The 27051-nt window shown below is 37.8% G+C and overlaps 1 protein-coding gene across 1 annotated transcript in view; it reads right to left on the reverse strand.

Annotated features, from left to right (window-relative positions):
* Positions 1–5823: 5823 nt before the first annotated feature.
* LOC140227988 (mediator of RNA polymerase II transcription subunit 13-like) overlaps positions 5824–27051 on the reverse strand; it is a 148518-nt gene continuing 127290 nt past the window's right edge. The window contains exons 21-35 of the mRNA XM_072308387.1: positions 26319–26489; positions 25208–25305; positions 24754–24879; positions 22118–22301; positions 20120–20335; positions 19587–19852; positions 16863–17054; positions 14410–14636; positions 11973–12115; positions 10900–11061; positions 10459–10613; positions 9598–9798; positions 8939–9109; positions 7811–7914; positions 5824–7025 (exon numbers count right to left, since the gene is read on the reverse strand). Of these exons, the coding sequence (XP_072164488.1) occupies positions 6893–7025; positions 7811–7914; positions 8939–9109; positions 9598–9798; positions 10459–10613; positions 10900–11061; positions 11973–12115; positions 14410–14636; positions 16863–17054; positions 19587–19852; positions 20120–20335; positions 22118–22301; positions 24754–24879; positions 25208–25305; positions 26319–26489 (2549 nt within the window). The 3' untranslated portion in view covers positions 5824–6892. The remainder of the gene's footprint in view (positions 7026–7810; positions 7915–8938; positions 9110–9597; positions 9799–10458; positions 10614–10899; positions 11062–11972; positions 12116–14409; positions 14637–16862; positions 17055–19586; positions 19853–20119; positions 20336–22117; positions 22302–24753; positions 24880–25207; positions 25306–26318; positions 26490–27051) is intronic.

Genomic DNA, 27051 nt, shown 5'->3' on the forward strand with positions numbered 1-27051 from the left:
TCATCTCCTTATTACACGAATCAAATTAAGTCAGAAAACAAGTCCATCGCATGTATGGCTAGACGAATAACTTACTTTATTCTACAAATCACGTGGAAAAGTATATATATATAAATCATCTGTCTTTTTTTCTGTTTTCCTCAAGTGAAAGAACAAGTCATGACCATTTTTTTTTCTGACAGATTAAAAACAAAATTAAACCAGCAGGGATTGACAAAGGGAAGTAACCCTCCTCTTCACTACCGCACAAGAGATGACTCATAAAGATCCCTCTTTTTGTGCTGTCATGCATTTTCTTCCTCATTTTATGACAAAGTTGATCTCAAGATATTTAATGGATGAATATCAATTCTAAGGGACTGAATCAGGGCAAGTAGGCAACATGAAAGATGCATTGAAAAGTTACATCTCCTCTTCCTCTTTCGTATTCAGTCTTTACCAGTTTCTTCCCAGAAGTGACCATAGAATTTTTCCCATCACAATAGATGTAATAGACATAATAAAAACCTCCTCTCCATACTCTTCTTTAGATTTGTCTCCAATAATAATACACATATGACACAGACACAAAATAATGACTCAATATTTACACTTTGTATATTCACAATTTACAATACTCATAGTCATAATATTAATACAGTAAGGTGCAGTTCCAGCTTCATGTTTTACGAAATTCACGATTAAATACATTTTGGCTTTCCTTTTCTTTCCATTAAAAAAACATCAACAAATTAATAACTTCTTACCATTCTGAGATCTAAAAAAAGCCAAAATGAAAGCAAAATATATTACTCATAAATCTGCTCTACAAATAATGTGTGTTAAGTTGAAGTTTGAAATATTCTTCAGTGTACAATATAATACAATCACATTATTCTTCTCTTATAATTATGTTCTCTCTTAATTCAGGTGTCAAAAATAGTCTATTTCTGTGTTAAACACATCTACTATACCAATTAGAATGCTGAGTGAGAGAAAGTCTATAAAACCTCCTTAAGCAGTCCCCTTCTGGTATAGCTCTTCCCTCTGTCTCTCATTTTTCACAGACACAGACAGACAGACACACATGCACAGAGATACACACACACACACTCTCTCTCTCTCTCTCTTCATATCTGGACACATTGATCATATCCACATACCCCTCAAAACAGCATAAGTCAAATCCAATTTGGACAGACAACCAATGACGACCATATTTTGAGGTACAATGTCGAGTTAGAAATGCTGCATAATGCAGATTTCAATGTCGAGACTGTCTTGAGTTTACATTGTGACATTTACTTGCAATAACCTTGAAGAAATGCTCCTTGCAGACATTCCACCTCGACATCAAGCCATGCTATGATGTTATTGTCCCTGATAATCATGTAAGTTTACAAGAGTGACAGAAATTTGTTTCCTTTTACATCCTTGTCTGAAACAGATAAAGAACACATTCCTCAGAGAGACAAAGTGCACTTAATATATACATATATCTGTATACAACATACTTCATAACATTTGTATATTAGCATATTTCAATGTGCGTTACCACTCATTTTGGTTTAACTGTGGTATCCTTTATTGATGCTATGCAGTCATCATTAGTGCTGCTCCATTTGTGATTCAAAGGTACTTCTTCCTCCACCATTTTGCTTTCCTGTTTGCAAAGTTGCCTGGTTAATAAATTTTTCATGACAGCACAAGAGGAAGAGAAAATACACAAGGGTTGATTGGAAAACACAGATATTGTTATGAAAACTGGATACAAGTAAGACGAACTGACTGAAAAACAATGTGCTTTGGCACAGAAATGTTGAAACATGTAAGAAATGTGTGTAAATGTTATCCACGGGCACTACACAGCAGTGCAAAAAAGGTAGGGAATGAGTGACTTTATTTGTTGATGGATAGAGTCAGATTATTCATGGCACCAAACAATGCCATGATACAGCCTTATACTGCACTCACACCCACCGAGGGGATTTCCGATGCCTGAACAGGATGAGGATATATATGACAGGTGGCAATGATGGAACAGGAAATATAGGATATATAAACACATACACACATTCTCTCTCTCTCACACACACACACACGTAACCACGCAGATTGTAGTATGGGATAATAAGGTGTCAATTCAAATGAAATTTGGGTACCTGGGTACCAAATACTTGTATATCTGAGTGTGTTTCTGAGGCCCAAACTATTTTCTATTTTCAAGTTGCTGGAACAGTTCTGATGGCAGGTTGGAGCAAACAAAAATGCAATGCTACCAGGGCTTTTTCTAAGGTTTTGGCAAGACAGAGTCAGAATGAAATTTGATGTAGACATATTACACACTCAATCTGAAACCTTGTCAAAACCTTAATGCGGCACACTGACCCTTACATCTTTAGGCAACTTGAAAACAATCTCACGTTATGACCAAAGTCAATGAAAAAACATGCATTTAACTCATGGCTGGTACATTGATGCATACTTCAGGCTGACAAATGTTTTCTGATATTAGAAAAATACATCTGGTGTGACATGACTCACTCTATCCTAAATTCTCTAGATTGGCATTTGCACCCCAGGCAAGGTTATTGGAACTGTGAGATGGAACACAACTTTATCCACAAGCTCATGATAAAAGGACTATTATCATTAATTCTACAGGTCCCTGTCCTAGTGTGAAGCATGCTTCACTTATTAATTTGTATTGGTATACCATACTTCAAATAACTGAAATATACTCATTGAAAAGTTGGCAAAGTATCTGTAATTCAGGAGCAAGATTGTTACGAGACAATAATGCAAAAAGTAACTACCACAAATTACGCTTCATGGAGGAAAATAGAGAGAAATCATCTTATGCTCATCTTCAACTTTTTTCAATTTCAGGAAACAATTTCAATTTCAATCTCAAAAACATTTGGTTTGGGTGTGACAACACACCTATATCAAAGTCCTGCTAAAATTACCATTGCCTCCAGCATATATATATTTTTAGACTGCTCATGGCATTCCAAAAGTTACCTTCAGAGAAAATGTTTCTCCTTATCAATTGCATTATGACTGTAATATTTCTACTACATAATATTATTTTAAGCCACATGAAGTCCATTTCAATTTAAACAATGTTTCCATGTAAGAGTTAATTCTTTCAGAGGACCATATTCAAGAAGACATTTGTCATCAAATGTTTGATACTCATCATCTACACACTCATTACAGAATGAACAAACATATACAGCTAACAGCATAAAACTCAATTTCAGTAAATTACCACACTTATAAAGAGTTGAGATAATGAACACAAAATATATAGTGATCTCAGCATCACATCAAAGCACACTGTCTTGACATTGCTGTAGCATTTTCAAACAGTTAGGAATTGCAATTGGAGATTTGAATTCATAATGATTCATGTTTCAGAAGTCATAACATTACCATTCATAATGGATCAAAACAGAGGTGATCATACACATACATAATTCATTTTACTGCACCAGATTCGTTTGTGTACAGCAGAGGACACTGCTCATCAACATATCACAATAACAATGAATTAAAATGTGATTGTGCTTGCTAAATAATGAAGCACTTAACTTTCCAGTGGACAGATATCCAATTGTGACACTTCTAATGTACCTGCATGATGGCTCCAAACCATAGGCATGAAATACAGCAGTAGTATAATACTAAACAATATTTGATACCCCAGTGTACCGACAAAAAGATTTGCCATTTTGTTTGATTATTATTACATTTTTTAAAGTGCTGTACCTTGGTTTACCCAAAACTTGGTAAAAGTAATTTTTAGTGCTTTGTCTAAGAGAAATTTTTGTTATTGATCTGAATACAGCATACTAATGCTAGATCAAATAAATCTTGTGATACCCCTGTATGTGATAATATGGTGCCAAACAGTGTACTGCTACTGCCCTGCCACTATAGTAGCAGTAAAGGCAGTGCACGCAAGTGCAGCTCAGCAGCAACAGCGCTTTATAGCAGCATCATTATCACCTTCAGGACCAGTGCACTATGCATTATCAGTCAACATAAGCAAGGACACAATCATGGGACGAGTTTGTGGATTAAAATGGTCTCTTTCTGAATTACTGTCCAAACCTAACATTTTCAGAAAAAAAAAAAAAAAATTATTATTATTGTAATTATGTTAAACACATAGCAGGGATGAATTGGCATCACAATCACTATCACCAATATTGCTAAAATTTGGCTGCCATGATAGCAGTGTGTATGTGCATATCTTTACAAAAAAAAAAAAAGACAACCCCCCCCCCAAAAAAAAAAAAAAAAAAAAACAAGGTTGTTCAATACAACACCGTAACACTGGATACAGAGTGGCGAATCAAATACTCCAACCTTCACATGATTCTGAAACAAATAATATGTCAGGATTTGTGTACTTCGAAGTATCAGTTACCTTACCTGACCTGTATATCTCAAATTTTCCAAGAAGATAGCAAGTACAATAGAAAAGCAAATGAGTTGTTAAGTTTATATAGTTGATCCAGTTTTAGAATGTAGCCTCAGATGGCCTGCAATACCGTAGGCATGACTTCACCTTACACCTCATATTAACCTTTCTAATGATGCAATGATTCATATAAATAAACGCATATGGCACAAATTGCAGCAATATCACTTGCATATAGAGTCCAACCTCTTTCTTGCCAGATTTGAGATCATTGCCAGTGCAAGAAATATTTCAATCTATTAAAGAGGGAAAGAACTTTTCTGATACCATCCTCTTACTGGACAGGCTAGACAAGTACTCTGAAATATTTTGCCTTGACTATCTTTGTGCAATCTATATCCCATTTCTTTTTTTTTTAAACAGTTGGTGAGTTGTTCCACTCTTTCTCCCTCATGTCACTGTGATCGTATCTGTCGACTGCCACTGACCCTGGCTATCAATACCTAAGGACACATTTGGTTTTTTTTTTCTTCTGACTTTGAACTTTCACCTCTGAGTGAACCAAGCTTTAAATTACCACAATGACTTCAGTGTTCAATGGCTAATTTGTAAGCAGACACACTTTCGAATATGGCCGATTTCAGAATGTTCCCCTACCCTTGACCTAGGGCTACTCTACCTAAAATGCAGTTGAACGTCTTGTCAGTTTCTGGATAAGGTCTGAGTCAGTTTCATTCCAATATCTCCCAAATACACTTAATAATCATATGATTTTGAAATGTGATTTTCATTTTTTATATTATTTATAGAATATTCCCCAAGATCACACTAGCTATATGTGATACAGCTTTTAATCTGTCTTCGAGATGCCTTCTCGTATTTCATAACTTGTGAATTTGATTGTCCTAAATCTCATCAAAGGGATCTTTTAAAGACCTGCACACATAATCCACATTTTCCTGGGACTGCGTAAGTTGTCTCAGATCGTTATGGTAAAAAAAAAAAAACAAAAAAAAAAAAAAACTACATGCATGTCATCCCAAACTACGCCTCTGGCAACATCACTAATCAAAATGGAATATGATAACAGTGCACATTATATCACAGTGTAAATAGTTTTGAGAGCAGACTGCTATGACTAGATGCTTCAAATAATGCACACAAGAAATAGCAAAATTATTTCAGACATGTTCAAAAACGAGAGAGAAAAAATTAATTATTGCAAGGCACTAATGCCCATTGAAATTGAAATTATTTGCATATTTGCAGTGCATGTAGCTGATTGTGCTTTGGATGCAAATATCTCAAAACAACGGATACATGTATGAGGGGTTCAAGTTTGTTTGTTTTTTATTATTGGTGGCAATGTTTTTAAGGAAGTATATGTGTGGTCTTGAACTACCTGCAGCCAATGCTTTATTGGGCATTGTTCAAATACTAATATCATAAAACATCTGCCTCCACCAATGGGACAACTGCACAATGCTTTACTGTAAAGTCAAACTACTCTCAAGCCACATCTTCCATCCTTGTATGTTCTCAAATGGAATTATCACACAATTAAACATATCACTGATACAGGAATGTGAACTACAATACAGTTAATTCCCCCAATGATGCAAGCACTAATAACATGAAAAGCAATGGCCATTCTATTTTAAGAATCAGCAAAATTTTGATCCCTGAATAGTAAACGACAAAGATTGTAGATTGTTGCGATAAACAGTGGACAAATGTGACCATCAAACAAGAGTCAGGGAGACTGCTGGTCATAGACAATTTGTGAGTCTGTAACATAGAATATAAGATAATTGAATCTCTTTTGTGGTCAGACTTTCTGCAGCTGCCATTTAAACCTAGTCTTGCAAGGAGGGCCAAGATATCTTAAACAACGGTTGAAGGGAGATATGTATAAAGGTGTTGAAATAACAGGAACATATAAACAGGCTTCATTCCTAATGTTGTGTGTCAAACCTTGTTTTTTTCCACTACACTGACCAATTACAGGGCATCTTGACCTAGCCTGTCCAACATGCTACTGCCAAGTACAAATAACTTTCCTAATATCTCAGAGCCATCAAACTCTACTGTACCCTTAGCAGTAGCTACCTCCTGCTGCATCTGGCAACAACATGGCAAGCTTTTAGCAATGTGTGCAAATACAGCTCATCTTCTGGCTTCAGTAACAGTCATCCTTCAATTCTCACTACCTCCATATGGTCCAATCACATGGATATCAACAGAAGAATCCATTATGACTTGTAGCTTTCAGGGTTAGTTATCTCAGTCTGTTCACAAACTGGCTAATGATTTTCAGCTATACCATCGTTCTGCTAAGTTGTATGGTGACATATATCCCTCATTGACATGTTGTGAACTGAGATACCAGCTCAATCACAAGATACAGACGAGTGTAGACAGCCAGTCAGAGGATGGACAGCACAGGCAAAAGGAGATGAAGGGCAACTACAGGTGAGGACTTCACTGCAGAGAAGCTATGGTATTGTACAGTTGCATCAACACAACCATGTGGACGGGGAGGCAGGAGCGACGGTCCCCACTAGCTGGGTCCACAGTAAGCCAGGACAAGCTGTTGTATGTCTCCAGCACATACCTGGACAACGATATAGGAGGCAATCACATTCAAATGAACATGTGCATACTGTCTTTGTATGTATTTTGTCTTTTATTACCCCCCATAAATTATCATCATTACTGTGATTACATTAAACACTTTACTAACAGGATGAATTGGCACGAGGACTGCTACTGGCAATCGCTAAAATTTGGCCACCAAAATATGAGTAATTGTACATTGGTAAGAATACGAGATGGCGATACACAGCGTTATTTTTGTTCTGATCAACACTTCATTACTTTTTAACATTACTTTTTATATGAAACTTTATTTCCTCATGTTTCCTTGAGTTTCCTAACAATAATTTGTTTGTTTTATCTTCAGTTTTTCCAGTTGAGGCAAACTGCATGTCAGGATTTTGAATGATATTCTGTGTATAGGACAAATATGTCAAGAATGGCTGAGAGTGTGTACACTCACACTATTCAATAGCCGCGTACCAGTGTGTCTTCATTCACACACACTGTACTATTCAATAGCCAAGTATGAGATAATGCTATTGTGTAATGTGTCTAGGTTTGCACTTGCCGCTATGGCTATGCACACCAACTTGCAATTGCCCTGTGCTTTCTGTTTTTAGACTCTCTTTTTAATGTCCTCAGAATTGTGGTCGTATTAAAGAAAATACGAAAGACTGCATTACTTTCTTTGGAAATGGTGACACACCAGTTATCTATAGGCCTATTTGTTCAATTAATTCTGAAATGTAGCAGAATAAATTTTCAAGTTCAGCCCAAGAGGATGAGTGAGAAGCAGCTGACCTGAGAACTTCTGCAGTGAAGCCAGCATCAAGAGGATGGGAGTGCTTGGTCTGAAGGATCTCATCTGTTGGCTGTTCTGATGGATTGTGGACATGTAATGCAGCCTGGACAAAACAAAGATGGCAAAAATAACTTTAATACAAAGGAGCATACAAATAAAACAGCGTACATATTTCATACTATACAGAGCATTACAGCTTGTCCCTTGTTGCACATATAGAGTTCTGTGAAGAGTCAATTATCATGTACAATAGTAGTTGTGCAGTGAACACATATGCAGGAAAGATGAATGTCAACCTGATACTTCACTGAGACTCAAGTTCACAAGATGAAGAAGCCGATTTCCCCTTCCCCAATTCAGTCCTGATGATCAAGATTTTATTTCAACATGATAATTTTTGTACATGGTTGTCGGACCGAAAATGGCTCAAAAATGTGATTTTGTGTACAAAGTCTATGCAAATAGAGTTTTCTCACCTTATTCAAAAAAGATAAGATTATTTTCACTTTCAATGGTTAAAATCAATTAATTTTAGCATATTTATGCTTAAAAAAGGTTCTGTAATAGACTTTGTGGGAAAAAAAATGAAAATAGGTCAAAAAACAAAGAAATTCATAAGAAATTCATAAAATAATAGAATACATACAAAATTCACTTTGATACCAGATTTTTGTTTTCAGGTACATTGTTAGGAATGCTACAAGGAGTAATGTCACCAAAAATTAGGATGCCATTACTTTTATTTTGTGAATTAAAGCAAAATTTATGATTTCACGCATATTGACATAAAATATAATAAATGAAAAATGCAATTTTTTCTTTTATAGTGTGGTAGATTATGCGACAAGTAATGTACTAGTATGTGCCAATTTTCAGGGTGATTGCGCAATTGAATCAACCCTCCCCCCGGCCACAGACCAGGCCAAAAGCCTGGCCTGGTTAGGGTTAAGTAATGCATAGCATTACCTCTGACATTTCATAGCACTATCAACTATTTGGTTGATGATAACAAGACATTTATTGGCCTTGCTAAAAAGCTTTAAAAATGTGAAATAGCTGACCTTACTCTATTAAACCAAATGGTTACAAAAACAAAGAAATTACAGGAAAGCACAGATTTTACTCACCTTCAGGAAGACAGGGCAATTAGTTTCAGCCTCAGGGCATGCAGACCAGAACCACTTAGGTAAGGGGCCAGTCTTGGCAGTAGAGACAAAGTAGCCCAGGGCCAGCGGCTGCTGCAAAATGACCAGATCTTCTGGTTCTGCAGGCAACACTGCTTCCCGTATTGTAGGTTGCTGGTAGGATTAAAATAATAAGGATGTCAAGTTGCTACCCTATGGCAGTGAATAGGAAGGTGCATTGTGCAGTCAAAGGGCAATTCTGAACCTGTTAAAAGTCTTGAAAAGAAAGAGTAAAATCTTATCAGCACACTAGTGATCAAAATTATATAGGAAATTGGAAAATTATGAAATTGTGTGAAACTTTGCTAATTTCTGCTGAACAGTTCTCGAACGGTTGATATGAATCTGCAAATGAGTAAGCTGATAATGTCATCGCTTCACATATTTCCATCAATCATGCACAAAAAAGTGACAAAAATTCAGTTTTCCTGCAACAAAAGTGCAAAGCATAAAAATGTTATTTCTGGTTGAGTAACTTCAAAATAGTAATCAGTCAGGTACATTAGGATCATAGGATGTGAGACTGGGGCATGATTAAGTTTGAACAAACAAACTGGAAATTTGAAGCTTCTCAATGGGTACATGAATAAACTCTGATCTACCTGGACTGAGGTGCTAGCTCCCTGATGGACAGCAGGAGCAGCAACCATTGGTTCCTGGTCCAGCTCCAGCTGCATGGAGCTAGGATCAGTTATCATGTTCACTGAGGTGTCTGGCATCATGAAGATGTTTAAGAGGTCATCATCAAAAAATGATGTCTCTTCATCATCCAGATGGAGGTCCTGGTTGAATGTCAGATCACCCTGCAGAGTAATAGAAATAAGAAAGGCTTTGTCATATTATAAATGTTACAAGCACAATATACTTAGGATCTTATGATTTGTCTGAAAGGTTGTTGTCCTCTCTTCAGGTCTTCATATTTTCTATAAAATCATACCCCTTGAGAAGTAACAAGGATAAAATGTTTCAACAAAGGTTTAGGTAACCACAATGTGGCATCTGTTGCTCCCATATCAGTGGGTGTGGTCAAACACCCAATACAAAGAATCCCTTTCCCATGACTGGCAGTACCCTTGAAACTGATCTGTACTTCATGTGTATCCTACATATCATCGAATAATGTGCCCAAATCTGTGAGAGGATAGGATATTCAGGGGCATCAAGCAGTCCTATCTGACCAATTAAACACTTGAGAGTAATGCAATTCTGATGTATTTGAATATGCAGAATATTTCCTGTGATTCAAGAAGGCTTTATTTCCTACAAACCTATTTATTTCAGACCTACTACACTGTGCCCCAAAAAAGGCATCCAACAGGATGGACATGTCAAAGATCTAATTCTTCATACTTGGATGCACACAAATCCCTATTTCCATAATAAAAAGTGGATTTCCTTTCCCATCTTGATGACATCAATGTCACAAAGAGAATGCAGAGCTGTCAATGGGAGTAAGGACATACCTGGTCCTGGTGTTGGTTGATGGAAGCTGCCCGCTTAGTGGCGCTGGTGGGGAAGACCATGATGTGGGTGCAACTGGCATCATCTGGTGTGTGCAACTGGCAGCTGGGCTGGTCCCTCTGGCTGTTTTTGCTGCACTTGTCTGCTGCAACCATATCTGGCAATAGAACAATCAGGGTTTATAGTTAACTTGGGTTTTATGGTCCTTATATTGTCAGACTGATAGACACTACATTCCATGACCTTTCTGAATGCCACAGTTCCTGTAAACTTGAATCTGCACACAGAACATTCTCTGACTTTTCTTACGGCTGTGAATTCAGTAGCGCACATCTTTTCTATACTTCACAGGATTGGCAGAACATTCTTACCACAATGCTTATTCTGGACATTAAGTCTGCTGCAGACATTGCTTGTAAAATCTGTAAAAGGGAAACACCCACCTGCCATAATTCGTAGACCTGGTTCTGGCTCAAGTGAGACAAGGCAGGCGCTCAGAATACAGGGGAAGTCACACGTTCCTGGCACGCTGCACATGGAGCATTGGTCCTTTAGTAGACGGCTGTAATTTGCTAGGTTCTTTCTACTCAGAAGTGTACTCCAATCTGAGTGAGGAGAAAAATGTTGGATATCAAGTGTGTGCAAACTGAGAACATTCACTGTCTTCAACCTGTCTTTTCTCTCAATTTAATCTTCTCATAATAGACATATGAATGTTTGGGGTAATATCATTCCTACTGCCTGCATAAGGAGGCACATCACAAGTTTGTTTTTTTTGTTTTTTTTTTGATACTAGAAAAATGAATTATATGTTGAATTCTCTCAATATTATCCCCTAATGTGACATCACTGATTTTTCTTGCCTTCTTGTCCAGCATTGACTTTTCAAGAATTTTGACCCAAGAGCTTTGTATATTATTGTATATTATTGCATTTAATCAAAGTGGAGAACGGCGCTATAGAAATTGTATGTATTATTATTATTATTATTATTATCTGATACTAATATGTACAAATTTGGACAAACAATTGTTGTGCTGCAGGGCTATCCGTCAAACATGCCCACTTTTGCTCTGAGCATGGAGCAGCCAATTTTCAATTCACCATTTGTCTTGACAAATAGAATTTGTGTACTATATTTTTTTAAGCCTGAGCTACATTTCAACAAGTGCATAATCCCTGTTCCTGCATATGTGCACTGTGTGACAACTGTATTCCCCATCAAATATAATGGGACATTCTCAACTCCCCCCCCCCCCCCCTCCGGTAATGAAATAAACAAACACAAATTCCGCTTTATGCTTTATACCTATTGAAATTGCGCATTGGCTGGCTGCCATACAACGGCACCTTCTCTGTCATCAACATAGTGGGATACAGTAAGAGTCCATTTTGAAATGGTAACAAGTTGAATGCTTCACTACTAGGTACATTCAACCTCACATGTTCAAGGAACCTACACTTTGAGGACATTCTGCAAATCATCCATTGTCAAGTAGTTTTGAAGAATGCTTACCCTTGAGTTCACCGTGGCCCAGTCTGCCCAGCCGCCCAATGATAAGTCGCCAAGGGATGGAAGCCTTAGACATGATACCAATAAGGAAGTCCCACAGGCTGATGAGAGCAATGTTCCGCACAGATACCTTCTTCCGTCGCTTGCTGCATGAAGATTGCGAAATAAAGAGAGGAAAAACATATCAATGGTCATTCAGACTGACAATATGTCTCTATGGTAAGTAATAATGTGGCAAGCTTAAATGTAATTCCCCCTTTTACCTGAAGTTGAACACAACATTTATTGTAACAGCTTTCTAGCTCCATGAGCTCGCAAGTCTACCTGAGAAGAAATGAGTATAAGTAATTCATGCTCCATTTATACACATTCTCATTTTGAAAATGATATCTGCCAAGATTTTAGAAAATCTGACCTTGAGAAGATCAAAGTGTGAACACCAGCCCCCAATTTTGGTCCGGCCCCAAGGGGCCCACTCCTAGATCTGCCATAAACAAACTTGGTAAGTACACTTAGTATTGTCTTTACTCAGAGCATTTTTGGTTTTGTAGATTTAAAACAAAAAAGAACTAGAAATGTCGCTGGTATGCCTCCGCCATAATGCATGATTCTCTTAATAGGTCCATAGTACATGTGGACAATGTGTGATTACATTTTCACAAAATTGGCAAAATATTAAAATGACACGTTTGTCACAAATGTGTTGAATGTTTACCTCCCTTGACCTAGGTTTAATTGGATGAATAGGAGCTAGAGCATGTATTTGGGGATTTAAGGACTTTCACTTGACTTTGACCCTTGCATAAGCTTATGCATTGAGTAATTTTCAAGGTATGGAGAAAAAGTGCAATTTCTGTACTGAATAGTAAATTCTTACCATTTTTTTTTTTCTGGCCTTTGACCCTAAAATTCATAAGAGGTCCACTGTCAGGCAGAACATGCATAAATATGTACAAATATGTACTAAGTTTCAAGATAACTTGAGCCACTTCCGAGATATGGAGGAAGAAGTAAGTTCAGCACTTTCACTTGATCTTTGACCTTTGACCTTCTTGGCAAAACAAAACAAAAACAAAAAAACTTCCCAGAGAATCTCTATTGGGTTATACATGCATACACCCAAGTCAAAAAAAAAAATAATAATAATCCTGCATAAATATGAGGGAAATATTAAAATTTTGAAGTGTTGCCCTTGACCTTTGACCCTGTGATCCCCAAATTCCCAAGATTATCACTGCGAGTCAGTACATGCATCTATGCTGTGTTCCATGAAGATACCCTGAACAATTTCCAAGATACGGAGAAAAAAAGTGAAATTTCAACATTTTAATTGACCTTTTGACCTTTGACCTCATGACCCAAAACTTTCACCAGAGAATCTTAATTGGTTATACATGTATACATTAAGTTTCAAGAAAATATCTTCAGGCATTACATAGATATGGGGGAAATAGTGAAATTTTAAGCATTTGACCTTGACCTTTTGACCTTTGACCTTGAGCATGTGCACCAAAAAGTTGATAGGCACAACTTCACCCCCTAATACACATACATAAAAAAGTTTCATTAGGATACCTCAAAAGGTTTTTGAGTTACGCTGTCCACAAAATTCATTGCGGACGGACGGAAGGACAACCCAAAAACATAATGCCTCTGGCACCACTTCGTGGCGGAGGCATAAAAATTGAATTTTGGGGGCCTCCAGGGTGGGGGGATGGTGTCCATTGGTAAAAATATTTATTCTATCAACCTAGCAATCATACCTGCAGAGTTTGGTAAAGACTCTCTGATTATTATTATTTTTTTTTTTTTTTGGGGGGGGGGGTGGGGTCTAAACCCCTTGTAGGCCCCCAAATATGGCATGGTGCCCATTTGTATAAATATATACTCTATAACATGTAGTAATAATATCTGCCCAGTTTCGTGACAAATTTTATGTGTTGTCAAGGAAAAGATGAAAATGTGGAAATTGGCCACCACTTTAGTCCCCACTTTGGTACCTCATGGAGCCCAATGGGGGCATCTCTCAATCAATAGAATAAATTCTACACTGGTGTGAAATATTCTTGAGGCTTGTTAATATACATGGCTCAATTCATTTGTACATTTATTCTTCAGTAAGATCAATTGCATACAAATCTTTTAATTTGTATAAATATCTAATGAAAACTGTGTCAAATTTAGTAAAGGTCTCTTCCTGCATAAGCAAATAAGAACCCCCCCCCCCAAAAAAAGTAATAATAAATTGTGTCTTGAAAATGTTCCCACAATACTGTCTTGTTGAAGTGAAGATCCTGTTCATCTTACTCGAAATCAAATAATAGCATTTGTATATGGGTGTAATACAGTTTAAACATCTAGAGTATCAACAAAATGTATGATGTATAATGTCAAAGAACTTTGGAATATGCTTGCTAGAGCGTAAAAAGAGCATCTCTACCTGTTATGAACATCAATGTTGATGACCTGAGTCTCCATCAGTTCACCCTTAGAATCTGTACAGGAGACAAGGAGCCAGCGTTGGTCATGTGAAAGGCAGTAACTGCAAAAGAGTTCCCCACAGGCTTGCCGCAGTCCACCAAAGGACTCTCCAAGCTCTGTCTGCTTGTCCTTGATGGGAGCGAGGATAAAGGGTGGCGAATACAGACGAGCTTCGTTGTGCTCCGGCTAAGATGGGAGAAGAAAGAAGGTCATGGAGTACACTCAAGCACTGGCAATCTCTAGAAGCAATGCCTTTACCACAGAGAAATAACAGAATTCTTCTGCATGATGAATCTGCATGCCTGACTGATAGATGGTCATCATTCGAATGGCCACACAGATGCATCACTAATTCTGGGAAGTTTGCAATCATAAGAATTTGCTACTGATTAATAAAGGGTGTGTACAGTTCTGGTCGAGGTGAGGATTTAGCTTTTAACGTTTTGCAAGATATTCAGAAACCACTCTATGAGATATTAAAGAGCATGCAATTCTAAGGGATATCAAAAGTTTATTTGATGAAAATCGGTTTTGACATGGCTGAGATATCCAAAAACAAGGTGAAACAAAGAGATCCTAATAAAAGGCTTGGCCTGTTGCCTTTTATTACTATCACTTTTTTGGATATCTCAGCCATTTGAAAACGAATTTTTATCAAATAAACATTGAATCCTTCTTAAAATTATATGCTCTTTCATATTTCATAAGAGGTTTCTCATTATCTCACTTAGGAATGTTCAAAACATGAATTCCCACCTCACCCAGTACTGTACAGTCCCTTTAAGGCTTCCCTATTACCTTTTGGTTTTATCTAAAAATAATATATACATTATATTCAAAGCCTGCGAAGTCTTCACTTTAACTTGCATCACTACACCAGACAGAGAACATGTAAAAGATGACGTGACATCTTGTCACACATTACTGAAACCACCGTGTGAAATCTTAAAGAATGTGACATATTTGAAAACAGGTTTATCTGTTATCAATATTTCTATGGCATCGGCAACAAGTATGCCTAAACTACATCACCTTATTCTCCCAATAGATATAAAGTATATCTAGCCAATGTGGGCAACATTTTCACATGATTAGCAAATAATCACTATTTAGTAGTGATGCACCAATTCTGATGAGCCACTCTAAAAATATGGAAAATACAGGGAAATGTTAGCATTTTCACTCCACATTTGAACCAAATCTTTCTCTGCAGAATCATTGTGCATTAACGCACTTATATACCAAATTTGTAGATGTATTTAGTCATTTACAAAATATGGAGAAAAAAAGTGCAAATCCAGCAATAACCCCAAACTTCCAGACTGAATCATTGTCTGGAAATAACATGTACGTTGTATATGTACTAATTTTCACCAAGAAATCTCTGATCATTTCCGAGAACTGGAGGAAAAATGTGAAATTTTAGCATTTTCGCTTGACCTTTGACCCCATGACGTGAAACTTCCCAAAGAGAATCTTTATCTGGTAGTACATGACATTGTATACACTAAGTTTCACTATATACTTTTCAGGCATTGCAGAGATATGGGGTAAATAGTGAAAATATAGAAAAAGACCTTGACCTTGAATGTGTGCATCCACAGGTTGAAAGGCACAGCTTTTTCCACTCATACATACTTAACCCTAAAAGGGCCAGGGGGGTTGATTCCACATACCGTTATGACGCTGCACGTCCTTTTATATATGCATGTCAGATCGAAAATGGCTCAAAAACGTGATTTTGTGTATAAAGTCTATGCAAATGGAGTTTTCTCACCTTATTCATAAAGGTATGATTATTATTTTTCACTTTCATAGGCTGAAATCAATTAATTTCAGCATGATTATGCTTGAAATAGGTTCTGTCATAAATCTTGAGGAAAAAAGTTAAAAAACAAAAGGTCAAAAAACAAAGAAATGCATAAGAAATTCATAAAACAATAAAATACATAAGAAATTAATTTTGATTCCTTATTTTTTTTTCAAGTACATTGTTAGGAATGCTACAAAGAATGTTATCACAAAAAATTAGGATTCTAGGAGCTTTACTTTCTGATTTAGAGCAAAATGTATGATTTATGCATATAATCAGCATTATTATAGGGGGGGGGGGGTGTGAATCAACCCTCCCCGGCCTAAAACACACCAAAAAGCCTGGCCTGGTTAGGGTTAAGCCCATTTTTGTTCGGATATCTAAAATGGTTATTAAGTTATGTCATTGGAAAGACTAATGTACATTGTAAGGACAGAAGGACAACCCAAAAATATGATACCTCTGGTGATACTCTTTGGCAGGGGCATAAAAATAATCAAACACGTACAGGACTAGCAAAAACAAGTTTGTAGTGACAAAATTTGTGGAGAGGAACACCAAGTAGTCTCTTTACTCCTGCAGTCATTGGTGCCCCTTACCTTCTTGCTTATGATCATGCGGTCAAGGTCAGCAGCAGGACCAAAACCGGTGAGACTGCGACCAGGAATGGTGGGGCTCTGGTACCGGCGGCACTGGGAGAAGACAGAGAAGGCGACTGACTTGAGCTGGCTGAGGAAACGTGATGACACCTCGCTGTTGGCCACCTGTAGGACCTGGTGTAATGGAATGATCTGAAAGGGGTAAAAGCAGAGAAAGAGACAACATTATGTGATGACCTCAGCTATTGCTCGATGTTTGCATGAAACTTAAGGGGAAAATATTATTTGGAGAAGGAACGTATTGCTCCCTCTTGCTACACTTTCTTCATAAGATACAAGCATCGAACTTTTTAGAATATTAGGTGTTTCAGTGACATTGTAATGTAAGAACCTCATCTCCACTTCTGAACCCCAACCTCCACACATCAGCTACATATCATCTTCATGAAACTTCTTGTCATATAAACAAGCGAAAATGTTGTCATAGCAACCAATATGCCTCCGCTATGTCGCATTATTCTCCAAATGGGTCTACAGTACATCTTGATAATGTAAGAAAATCAAGAAATTGAAATGACACGTTAAAGTTTGATGGCACAATTGCAAAATGTGTTGAGTTGTTATAAATGAAAAATTGAGCAAAGAAAGAGGATTCCATCAAGACTAGAACTTGACATTTCCGGATGCTAGCCCAATGCTCTACCAAGTGAGCTACAGAAAGTTATTTTAGCATTAGGTATAGCATTTTAACCTGGTCTTTGACCCATGACCTTAAAAAAAATCAAGAGAATCACTATCAGGTAATATATGCATATGTACTATGTTTTTTGAAGATAACTTGAACTATTTCTGAGATATGGAGAACTAGAAATGTCGCTATGGCGACTGATGCCTCCGCCATAATGCATGATTCTCCCAATAGGCGTATAGTACAATGTCTTCACAATGTGTGATCCATGACAGTTTCACATAACTAGCAAAATATTGAAATGACAGGTTTGTCAGAAATGTCTTGAACTGGGTTTGCTGTAATTTTCTAAGAGTGCAGGTACACATATTTGGGGAATTTGGGGAAAGTTTATGCAATGAGTAATTTCCAAGGTACGAAGAAAGAGTGTGATGACGGTACAAAATAGATTTTTTTTTTTTTTTTTTTTTTTTTTGGGGGGGGGGCATTGAAACTTGGCCTTTGACCCTTAACCTTTGACCTTCTGGCTGGAAATTTCCCGGATAATCTCCATTAGGTAATGCATGTATTAAGTTTTGAAACTAATAATGCAAGCATTGCATATACTAGTATATGAGGGAAATAGTAAAATTTTGAGGAGTTGACCTTGACCTTTGGCCCCTGACTATTGACCCATGACCCCTAAATTCCCTAGATAATCCCTGCCAGACAGTACATGCATATGTACCAAGTTCCACGAAGATACATTGAAGCATTTGAGAGAAAAGTAATATTGCAACATTTTCACCTAACCTTTGACCTTTTGACCTTTGACCTTATGACATGAAACTCTCTCTGGAGAATCTTTACGCAGTAGTACATGTCCACACCAAGTTTCAAGAAAATATCTTCGGGCATTGCATAGATATGGGGGAAATTGCAACATTTGTAGCATTTGACCTTGACCTTTTGCCAATGTCACTAAAATCTACTCAACTAATTGTCCCATCATACATCATCCTTGGACCAAGTTTGGTGAAAGCTGCTTCATCCAGTTTTGAGTTATCACGTAAACAGATAAATTTTAGGATTTGACCTTGATCTTTGACCTTTGACCTCTGTCCGATTTCACTGAAAAACTAATCAAGTAATTGTCCCATCATACATCATCCTCCAACAAAGTTTGGTGAAATTTGCTCCATCCAGTCTCGAGTTATCGCGTAAACGGATACAATTTCATGATTTGACCTTGATCTTTGACCTTCAGCCGATTTCACCCAAAATCTAATCAAATAATTGCCCCATCATACTTCATACTTGGACCAAGTTTGGTAAAATTCCAGTAAATATTACTCAAGTTATCGCGTAAACGAAAGCGGACGGACGTACGTACGGACGTACGGACGGACGGACGGACGGACAACCCGAAAACATAATGCCTCCGGCACCACTTCGTGGCGGAGGCATAAAAAGTGAAATTCTAGCATTTTCACTTGACCTTTGACCCCATGACCTAAAAAGTCCCGAGAGAATCACTGTGAGGCAGCACATGCATACGTACTAAGTTTCATGAAGATACCTTGAACCATTTCTGAGATATGGTGTATGGCGTACCTGTTCGCTAATATTTCATATTTTCATTGTTACTTTACTGTAATTGCGTTATTACAGCATTATTTCCAACATTTCTTATGCATGCGTGTCCTTATTAGAGCAAGAGTAGACAGTTTCTGCAGGTCTATAGAAATTCTAATGAAGTTGTCAAAGCATCATAAAAACAAAATTTTAGATTTTACCTTCATAGACAGATCCATTACAAATTTGGAAACATTGATGCTACCATGAGTCTTATCTCTGTACAAATTTTGAGCAATGTTTTGCTTTAATCATAGCTCAAAATGAAAAATCTTGCCAACGGACAAACCCAACTATGATCCCTGCATTAACACATTGCAGAAGCTAAAAGAAAGAAAAGCAAAAAGAGAGAAAACCCAGTAAATATACCTGCAACGTGCAACAATTATTTAAAAAAAAAATACATTGAAACTGAGCTTTACATGGAAGGCAATGTTCCGCTGCAGCGATGCCTGTAGTTTGTCAAAGATCTCTGCAAAGCAGTGCATAAGACCAAGTGTTGCCACAGAGACCTCCCCTTCTTCCTCAGCCTCTTCTCGCCGGCTGAATGGGTCAACAATGTAAACAACAACAGCTGGAGGTTGCTCGCTTTCCCGTGGTGTTACTGTCTCCAGGCCATTGCCAACAGGAATGTTCTCCTTGTTGTCTGATGAAAGTGATGAGTTGTCTTTGGAGTCTTGGCGATTTGCTGAAGACAAGAGATGTAATCATAGTTTCTTTACTTATTTATTAGATCACTGAAAACAATCTTATAGTAATAGTATGCACAAACAAGCCTCTACATTACATAAGTTTTTGCAAAAATTAATAACTCACTGGCCAGTATTTGGAACTGACATAAGTCTTTATAAGTCTTATAACTCTTTATCTGTGAATTGGTAGAAGCAGCATGGTCAAACAAATGGGTCAACATTTTTCATTATCTGTCACCACCAGTGTCTTTGTTTGAGTATACCTGGTCTACTTGGGGTGGAGCTTGGTGCTGGCATGCTGGCACTGCTAGAGTTGGTATCTTGGCCCTGAGAAGACTGCTCATGTAAGGACCCTCCGCCATGGCCCTGGCTTGACATCCCTGCCCCTGAGCTTGGGATGTTTGCGGCAGAGGAAGAGGAATGGTGACGATTGGATTGAAAAATGCTGGCATCCAGCTGCTCTTGGTTCAAGAACGGAGCTGCAAAGAAATGAGGGTGAAAGTAATTATCAATGCCTTGTTTTCATTCAACAACAGCTGTAGTTGAAGGTATAACTCATCATACACGGACCCATGATTGTCAAATTCCCTGACGTTGAACACACTGCAGAAGATGAAATCCTACAAGAGTATAGATTGGAACGCAGTTGTGTTTGGAAATTCATCAATAACTTAAGAGCATCTTAAAGTAATATGACATAGTACAAAGTGCAATTAATTTAGGAAGATTACACAAATCATTCAACTTTGGGGCAATATATGCTTCAATTTATACAATACATCAACTTATGAAAATAAGCTCTACTGAAAAACAGCAAATGTGCCACACAAATCATTCTTCAGATATTTGATGATTGACCGTTTATACCAGACTTAACCTTTCAACATTCAAACTGGAAATGTTGCCATACAATGCATATGTAACCCTACTACCAACACAAGTTTTTAAGCGTAGCCTATGATATCTTATTATGGGGATAAAACATCAGGGGTATTACTCAAATTGGATCTACAGAGCAGCCAATCTTTGCTAGCAAAAATTAGTGCTAATAATCTTCTTCAACCAGCAATCTTTGCAAATATTTAGAAACGTAATTAAATCTTATAGCATCTCTTCCAATGACTGGTTTTGTGTTTTATCGTACTCATGCGGAAGCAGTGCAGAGGGGAGCTGACTTCAATGGTTCCCTTATCATATCAACACAGCCAGATCTTGAGGGGATACTTACTACAATAGTTCTGGTATGTGTCAAGTATCATGCACAGTGTATATAGGTGGGATATCATGCTTTGATCTTGATTGATTTATTGATTCCCCCCCCCCCCCCCCCGAATTCATACTTTTTGGCTGTGCGTTTGTATTCCCTTCAGACTATTGTAACAAATACTGTGTTAACTAACAGCTGGGAGTTCTTGGTCTAGGAATTGAAACAATCAGTAGCTAGATACAGTATTTCCATTATTTCATTTTAATGAAAATGGGCAAAAATGTGGCTGACCCCAGGAAGGAATTAACCTTTGCTGACTGTTCACGACAATCAAAGAGGGAAACGCCACCAAAATCTGTAACTGTCCTTTTAAACCAATAGAACACCTCTTCATAAAATTGGATTGAAACATGTTTCATAATGTCACTGAAACATGTTCAATGATGTCACTTGTACAGCACATAGAGGCACACCTTCAAAAATCAATCTTAACTGTATTTTTCCATGATTCAAAATATTGCCATTTTCCAGCAACTTCACTGACCTCTTTTAGAATAACAAGTAGAACACATGTGTACTTTTCATTAACAAATGGATTTTGTGTAATTCTTAATATTTTCTGTTACTGTTGCCCTACTCAGATTACATCACAAATTGTTGCCACCTCCTTATCCAGTGATGACAGCACATGGATTTCACCAAAACTGTAAAAAATTCCTATGTTTTGAATGGATTGCCCAATTTTCCACAAACTTCACCAATGTGCACTACTAATATCACAACATTCACTGCATCTACACATTTATTTGAAATAAATTGCCCTTTAATCAAATTTGACATTCCCTAACAAAAAAAAAAAAAAAAAAAGACATGAAAGCTTGGCAAACAAATAAGGTATTCTAAGCACACTAATTCATTTCTTTTTCTTACCCATCCTCTGCAATATTTCTATTTTACATTGGTGACTATTCTTTCTATTTCAAAGTATTTATGCAGGGACAAACAAGGCTGATCTACATTTCACCATGACAATCTGTACCATCACAACACTCACCAACATACGCTCTGCAGACCTGTGCATAGATCTTCAGCTTGTCAACCTCAGGCAAGTGGGCAATGTCAGAGAACCAACTATCAACAGGCTCATTGCTTAGCTTCTGGGCATACTTCTTGCCTATCCTGAAGATGCCATCTTGTACTTTCTTGGCAATGGGGGCATGTCGACCCAACCGACAACCCTGTAACAAAGAGAGAATGTAATTATTTGATAGATGAATGGATAGACAGATACATCGATGAATGGATAGCAAGAGAAAGAGAGAAACAAAGTATTTGAAGCCACATTTTTGCTTGAGTTGTTCATTTGCCTTTTGTTGCATTTTAGGTCTTGGTAAAGAAATGGTTTCATCACAATATAAAAGCCTTTGTAAAATCAATCTTCGATATATGATATCATCTTGATATAAGAAACTATAGAAGCATTACCACAGAAAAAAAGTTTGTGGTAGGACTACAAAATTCTCGCTATCGCCAATGACGTAAAAAGTACCCGGATGTTGATTTAAGCGTCATTTACGGTATATTATGGGATAGTCCGGTAGCAAAGTCACTTCTGTTTGTACGCGCGTGATACGTGACTAATGCTATTTACACATACAACCAACTGTATTCTACGTGTACTTACTGTTTTCTCGACTTGAATTTTAGCTTTAATATGATATGAAATTTCTTCATTCTTAAGAAATTGCTGTTAATACGACTATGGGTTGTTACTGCGAAGCTGCCATGTGTTGTTCGCATGACAATAAATGAAAAAATTCTACAGAAGTAGGTCCCTTACTGGCATGCGAGACGTGACGTGGCCGCGTGGGTGAAGTTTGCGGGTGACTCCACAGCGCAGTGCGCGCGCGACTTACTAGTAGTACTTGCTTGGAAGAAATTGCTTCGGAGACAGGATAAGTTCGAGATCGCGGTTCGTTCCTGATTGTGTTCGCGACACCTCGACAGAGAACAAATAAAAAAAGATGGGCATTCCACGACGATATCCAGGTGGGTGAATATTTTCCAGCATATTTTCAGCGTATGCAGAGATGACTGATCAGTGATGTGCACATCGATCACATGATCAAGCAGTACGATGTACCAGTATGTGTTAGCTTAACTTGTATGCGTGCAGTGGTGCATGCTAATGCAAGGCCGGCCTAGGGCAATGCGGGGGCTATAGCTACACTAAGTGTACGAGTATGACAGGCCTGGCCACTTGCTGGCTCGGGTACAGCCGCCTACTGTACTAGTATCTGTGGTCGGCGCGGCGCTATAGGTAAGGTACACATACACGCACGCTAGCACTGTGCAAAATATGCCCCATGCCGAAAGTGCCCCAGTCCCGGAAGTGCACTAAATCTTGACGAAAAAGCCACATCCGGGTACTTTTTACATCATTAGCGATAGCGAGAATTAAAAACCATCTGCTGTTCAAATATATTCTCCCTATACTCCCTTTTTGAAGAGCCCTCTACATGTGCTGTACACAAGTACTTTAATCTAATTCTTGTAAGAGTTAAAATATGCTTACACCTAAGGCATATTCCAGCAAAGCTATACATTTGAAGACAAATATACATGTAATATGCAAAAGCTACTAAGTCACATAATGTGAGAAAGTTTTAAAAGGATATAAGAAACCTTAACCCATCTACAGGATATTCCGTAGTTCGTCCGAACGCCGCAGAGGCCACATACGGAATATCCCGTAGTGAAAGAAATGACATATAAACGACGTCATTCCAAAGTTCTTTCACCTTCTAACCTTTGACAACATATCCCAGAATACTTTGCTACACCGTCTGTGATAATTCAAGAAGATTTTGTCAGTCGGACGCCAACAATATTGTAAAAATCATCGAAAAAAATGTGTGTTTACATTGAATAACGCGAATAACCATGAAGCGTCAGTGAGTGCTATCTACAGCTGTATGGAGTGCTCAATTTTGGATTTTCTGTCGCAGTTTTTGAGAAGGTTTGGACACTTGCCGGGCGATGATTCGACTATGATAATAGTCCCACATGTACATCCACATGTATGTACAACAATTGTATAATTCAGTCGAAACTGAAAAGCTGTAGATCTATAGATATCGCGACGAATTTCGCTTCAACATGCTATAAAGGATGCACACATTACACTATGGATTTCCCGTGCACTCGCAATGGCTTCATCTTCATAAACATGAATATAAACCTGCAATTATTGTATAAATGGTCATGATATTTATATGTCCAGAAAGCTGACACTCTGATCATTTCATTTCCGGTAATGGGTGTGTAAAATTACAACACGATTTCGTAACTTTTGATTTTCTGTACTTCACTTCACTTCACTGAGTACTATGACTACACTGTGGGTTGAATGGCAACATGTCATACCATTTTAAAGGGAATTTTATATTCTTTCCAATGACATATAACTTGTCTATGTTTTGTTCATTGCTTGCTAATGAAGAGCGATTGTTTGGAGAGTTGTCGGCCTGTCGGCATATGTGCACAAACGGTGCTGGGCCACTACGGTATTTATTTACACAAGTGCGTTGGCCCGATATGGGTTAACATTTCTTCTTCAGTATACCTGTGCCTAAGCCATATATCCACAATGCGACATGACATGACAATCGATTGGTTGCAAGTAGTTACCTCATAGACAGCAGTGAGCTCCTTGAAGTACATGAGGGCACAGTGATGGATATACTTATTCTCAGGTACTAGGGCAATGTAGGCCACATCTCTGGGAGAGGAATATGGTTCCAACATCAATTTCTCCTGTATCAGTAAAGACCAAACATACTCATTTACAAAAGAGCTACATAACTATATGTTCATTGAAATTTCTGCTTTTTAAAGGCAAAAAAAGAAAAGAAAAAAAGAAGACAGATATTTGAAATTGAGAAAGTGACATCAATCTAACTTTGAATGATCACATATCAATCACACATAAATGTGACTGATTCAAATATTGCCTGTCACTGAGAAGCTTGAAAGATCAACTCAAGAAAGTAAACAACATGATTTGGCTCAGAACTAAGAATTTGTGTTACACAGCAGACACAAGAAGACAGTGATCCACGCAAATGACAAGACAAGGACCTACCCAGTAGTAGAGGGTGAAGGGAGATGAAGACAACCAGTCCTTGTCATGCCCGATGAGAAGACGAGGTATGGGGAGGGGTTCTGGGGTCTCTGCTGCACCTGCAGAAAAATTGGGATAGCAGCTTTGCATTGATAGAAGAGGAACTAAATGACACAGCACTGGGCAGTATTCCACCCTTTCATTGACACCTACATTTGGACAACTTGCCATTCCCACGTCTTTGAATTTGTCCATATAAAAAAAGCAAACATATGTGACAATTACTATTATACTTTCTAACATAATATATTTCACAAAAGATATCACTCAAGCACTGAATCTGAGATGTGCATGTTTGGCAAGTGCTCAATATTAACACAGTATATCTCAAACTGCTGAGCTTACAGGGATGATACCGTTTTGGTTTAGATAGGGCTGCATGTGTGTGTTTGTGAGATAATGAGAAACCACTTATGAAATATGAAAGAACATGTAATTCTTAAAGGAATTCACAATTTATTTGATTGGTCTTGAAGTGGCCGAGATATCTAGAAAAGTGCTCTTAATAAAATGCAACAGGTCACAACTTTTATCAGAATCTCTTTGTTTTACCTCGTTTTTGGATATCTCAGTCATTTCAAAACCGATTTTCATTAGATAAAATTTCAATGCCCCTAAGAATTGTAGGCTCTTTAGGATTTCATAAGAGTGGTTTCTAAATATCTCGCAAAACATTAAAGCTGAATCCTCATCTCAGCCGATACTATACCATCCCTTTAAAGTTGATTTTGGCTTTGCATCCCATGAAATGAGTACAGTTAACAAGATCTCTCAAAAGAGAACGCTTGCAACACATGCATGAATCAGAACTTGACCTGAATCTTGAAACTGAGCTGTCACACATGAAAACTGTTGTTCTCAGTTTTAATCACGTAAACATACATACTTCTTTCTCCCTCTCCATTTTTAATGAACTGCATGGAGAAAAATAACAGCTCATAACTGTCTATCGAATATAACAAAACAAAAGAAAATGAAAAAAAAAAAGAGATAGGCACAGGAAAAGGAAAGGGACTGAGAGAGGGAGAGAATAGGGGATTGAGAGAAAAACTAACAATTACTACCGACTGACCTCTCACACCAATGTTGAAGAAAACCTGCCAAGTGAGAGGGCCCTGTACTGTGTATGGCTTCTCCCATAACCTAGTAGTGCGCTTCTTTTGAATGGCATCCTGCAACAACGGCTGCAGGGAGCTGAGAGTCCGCACAATGTCCTGGGATGACATCGTACTTTGAGCAAGAGCTGCCACAAGTTAGAAAAAAAAAAAATCATGTCAATATGGAAGAGATAAAGAACAAGTGAGTCAGCAGCACAATTTAGCCAAGATTCTTTTTCCTATTGGGTGTACTCGACATGTGATACAACTTAAAAGGACTGGCAGTTTTGACAGCAAGGAAGGCATAAATATTAGTGTTCCTGCCATACTGCAACTTCTAGTAATAAAGTGGGTGAGAACCATATCATCATCTGCAGGGCTCGATACTTATGGTGGCCCGGTGGCCCGGGGCCACCAAAAATGCACGTCGGGCCACCAGAATTTTAGAAATGAAGATTTTGGTGGCCCGATCTGACCACCAAAAAATGTCGGATGTTTGCCTAAACAGCGGTAACCATCGGCTCCGTAAATTGCTAAAATAAATGTCAGATGTCTGCCTTTAATTTTGGAAATGAATAACGGTAAAATTCGACTCCGTATGATACCAAAATAAATGTCTGATGTTTGCTTATACTTTTGGAAATAAATAACGGTAAGATTCAGCTCCGTACAGTGCTAAAATTAATGTCAGATATTTGATTTTGCGTT

This window comes from Diadema setosum, chromosome 4 (genome assembly GCF_964275005.1).
Source record: "Diadema setosum chromosome 4, eeDiaSeto1, whole genome shotgun sequence".
NCBI classification, from domain to species: domain Eukaryota; kingdom Metazoa; phylum Echinodermata; class Echinoidea; order Diadematoida; family Diadematidae; genus Diadema; species Diadema setosum.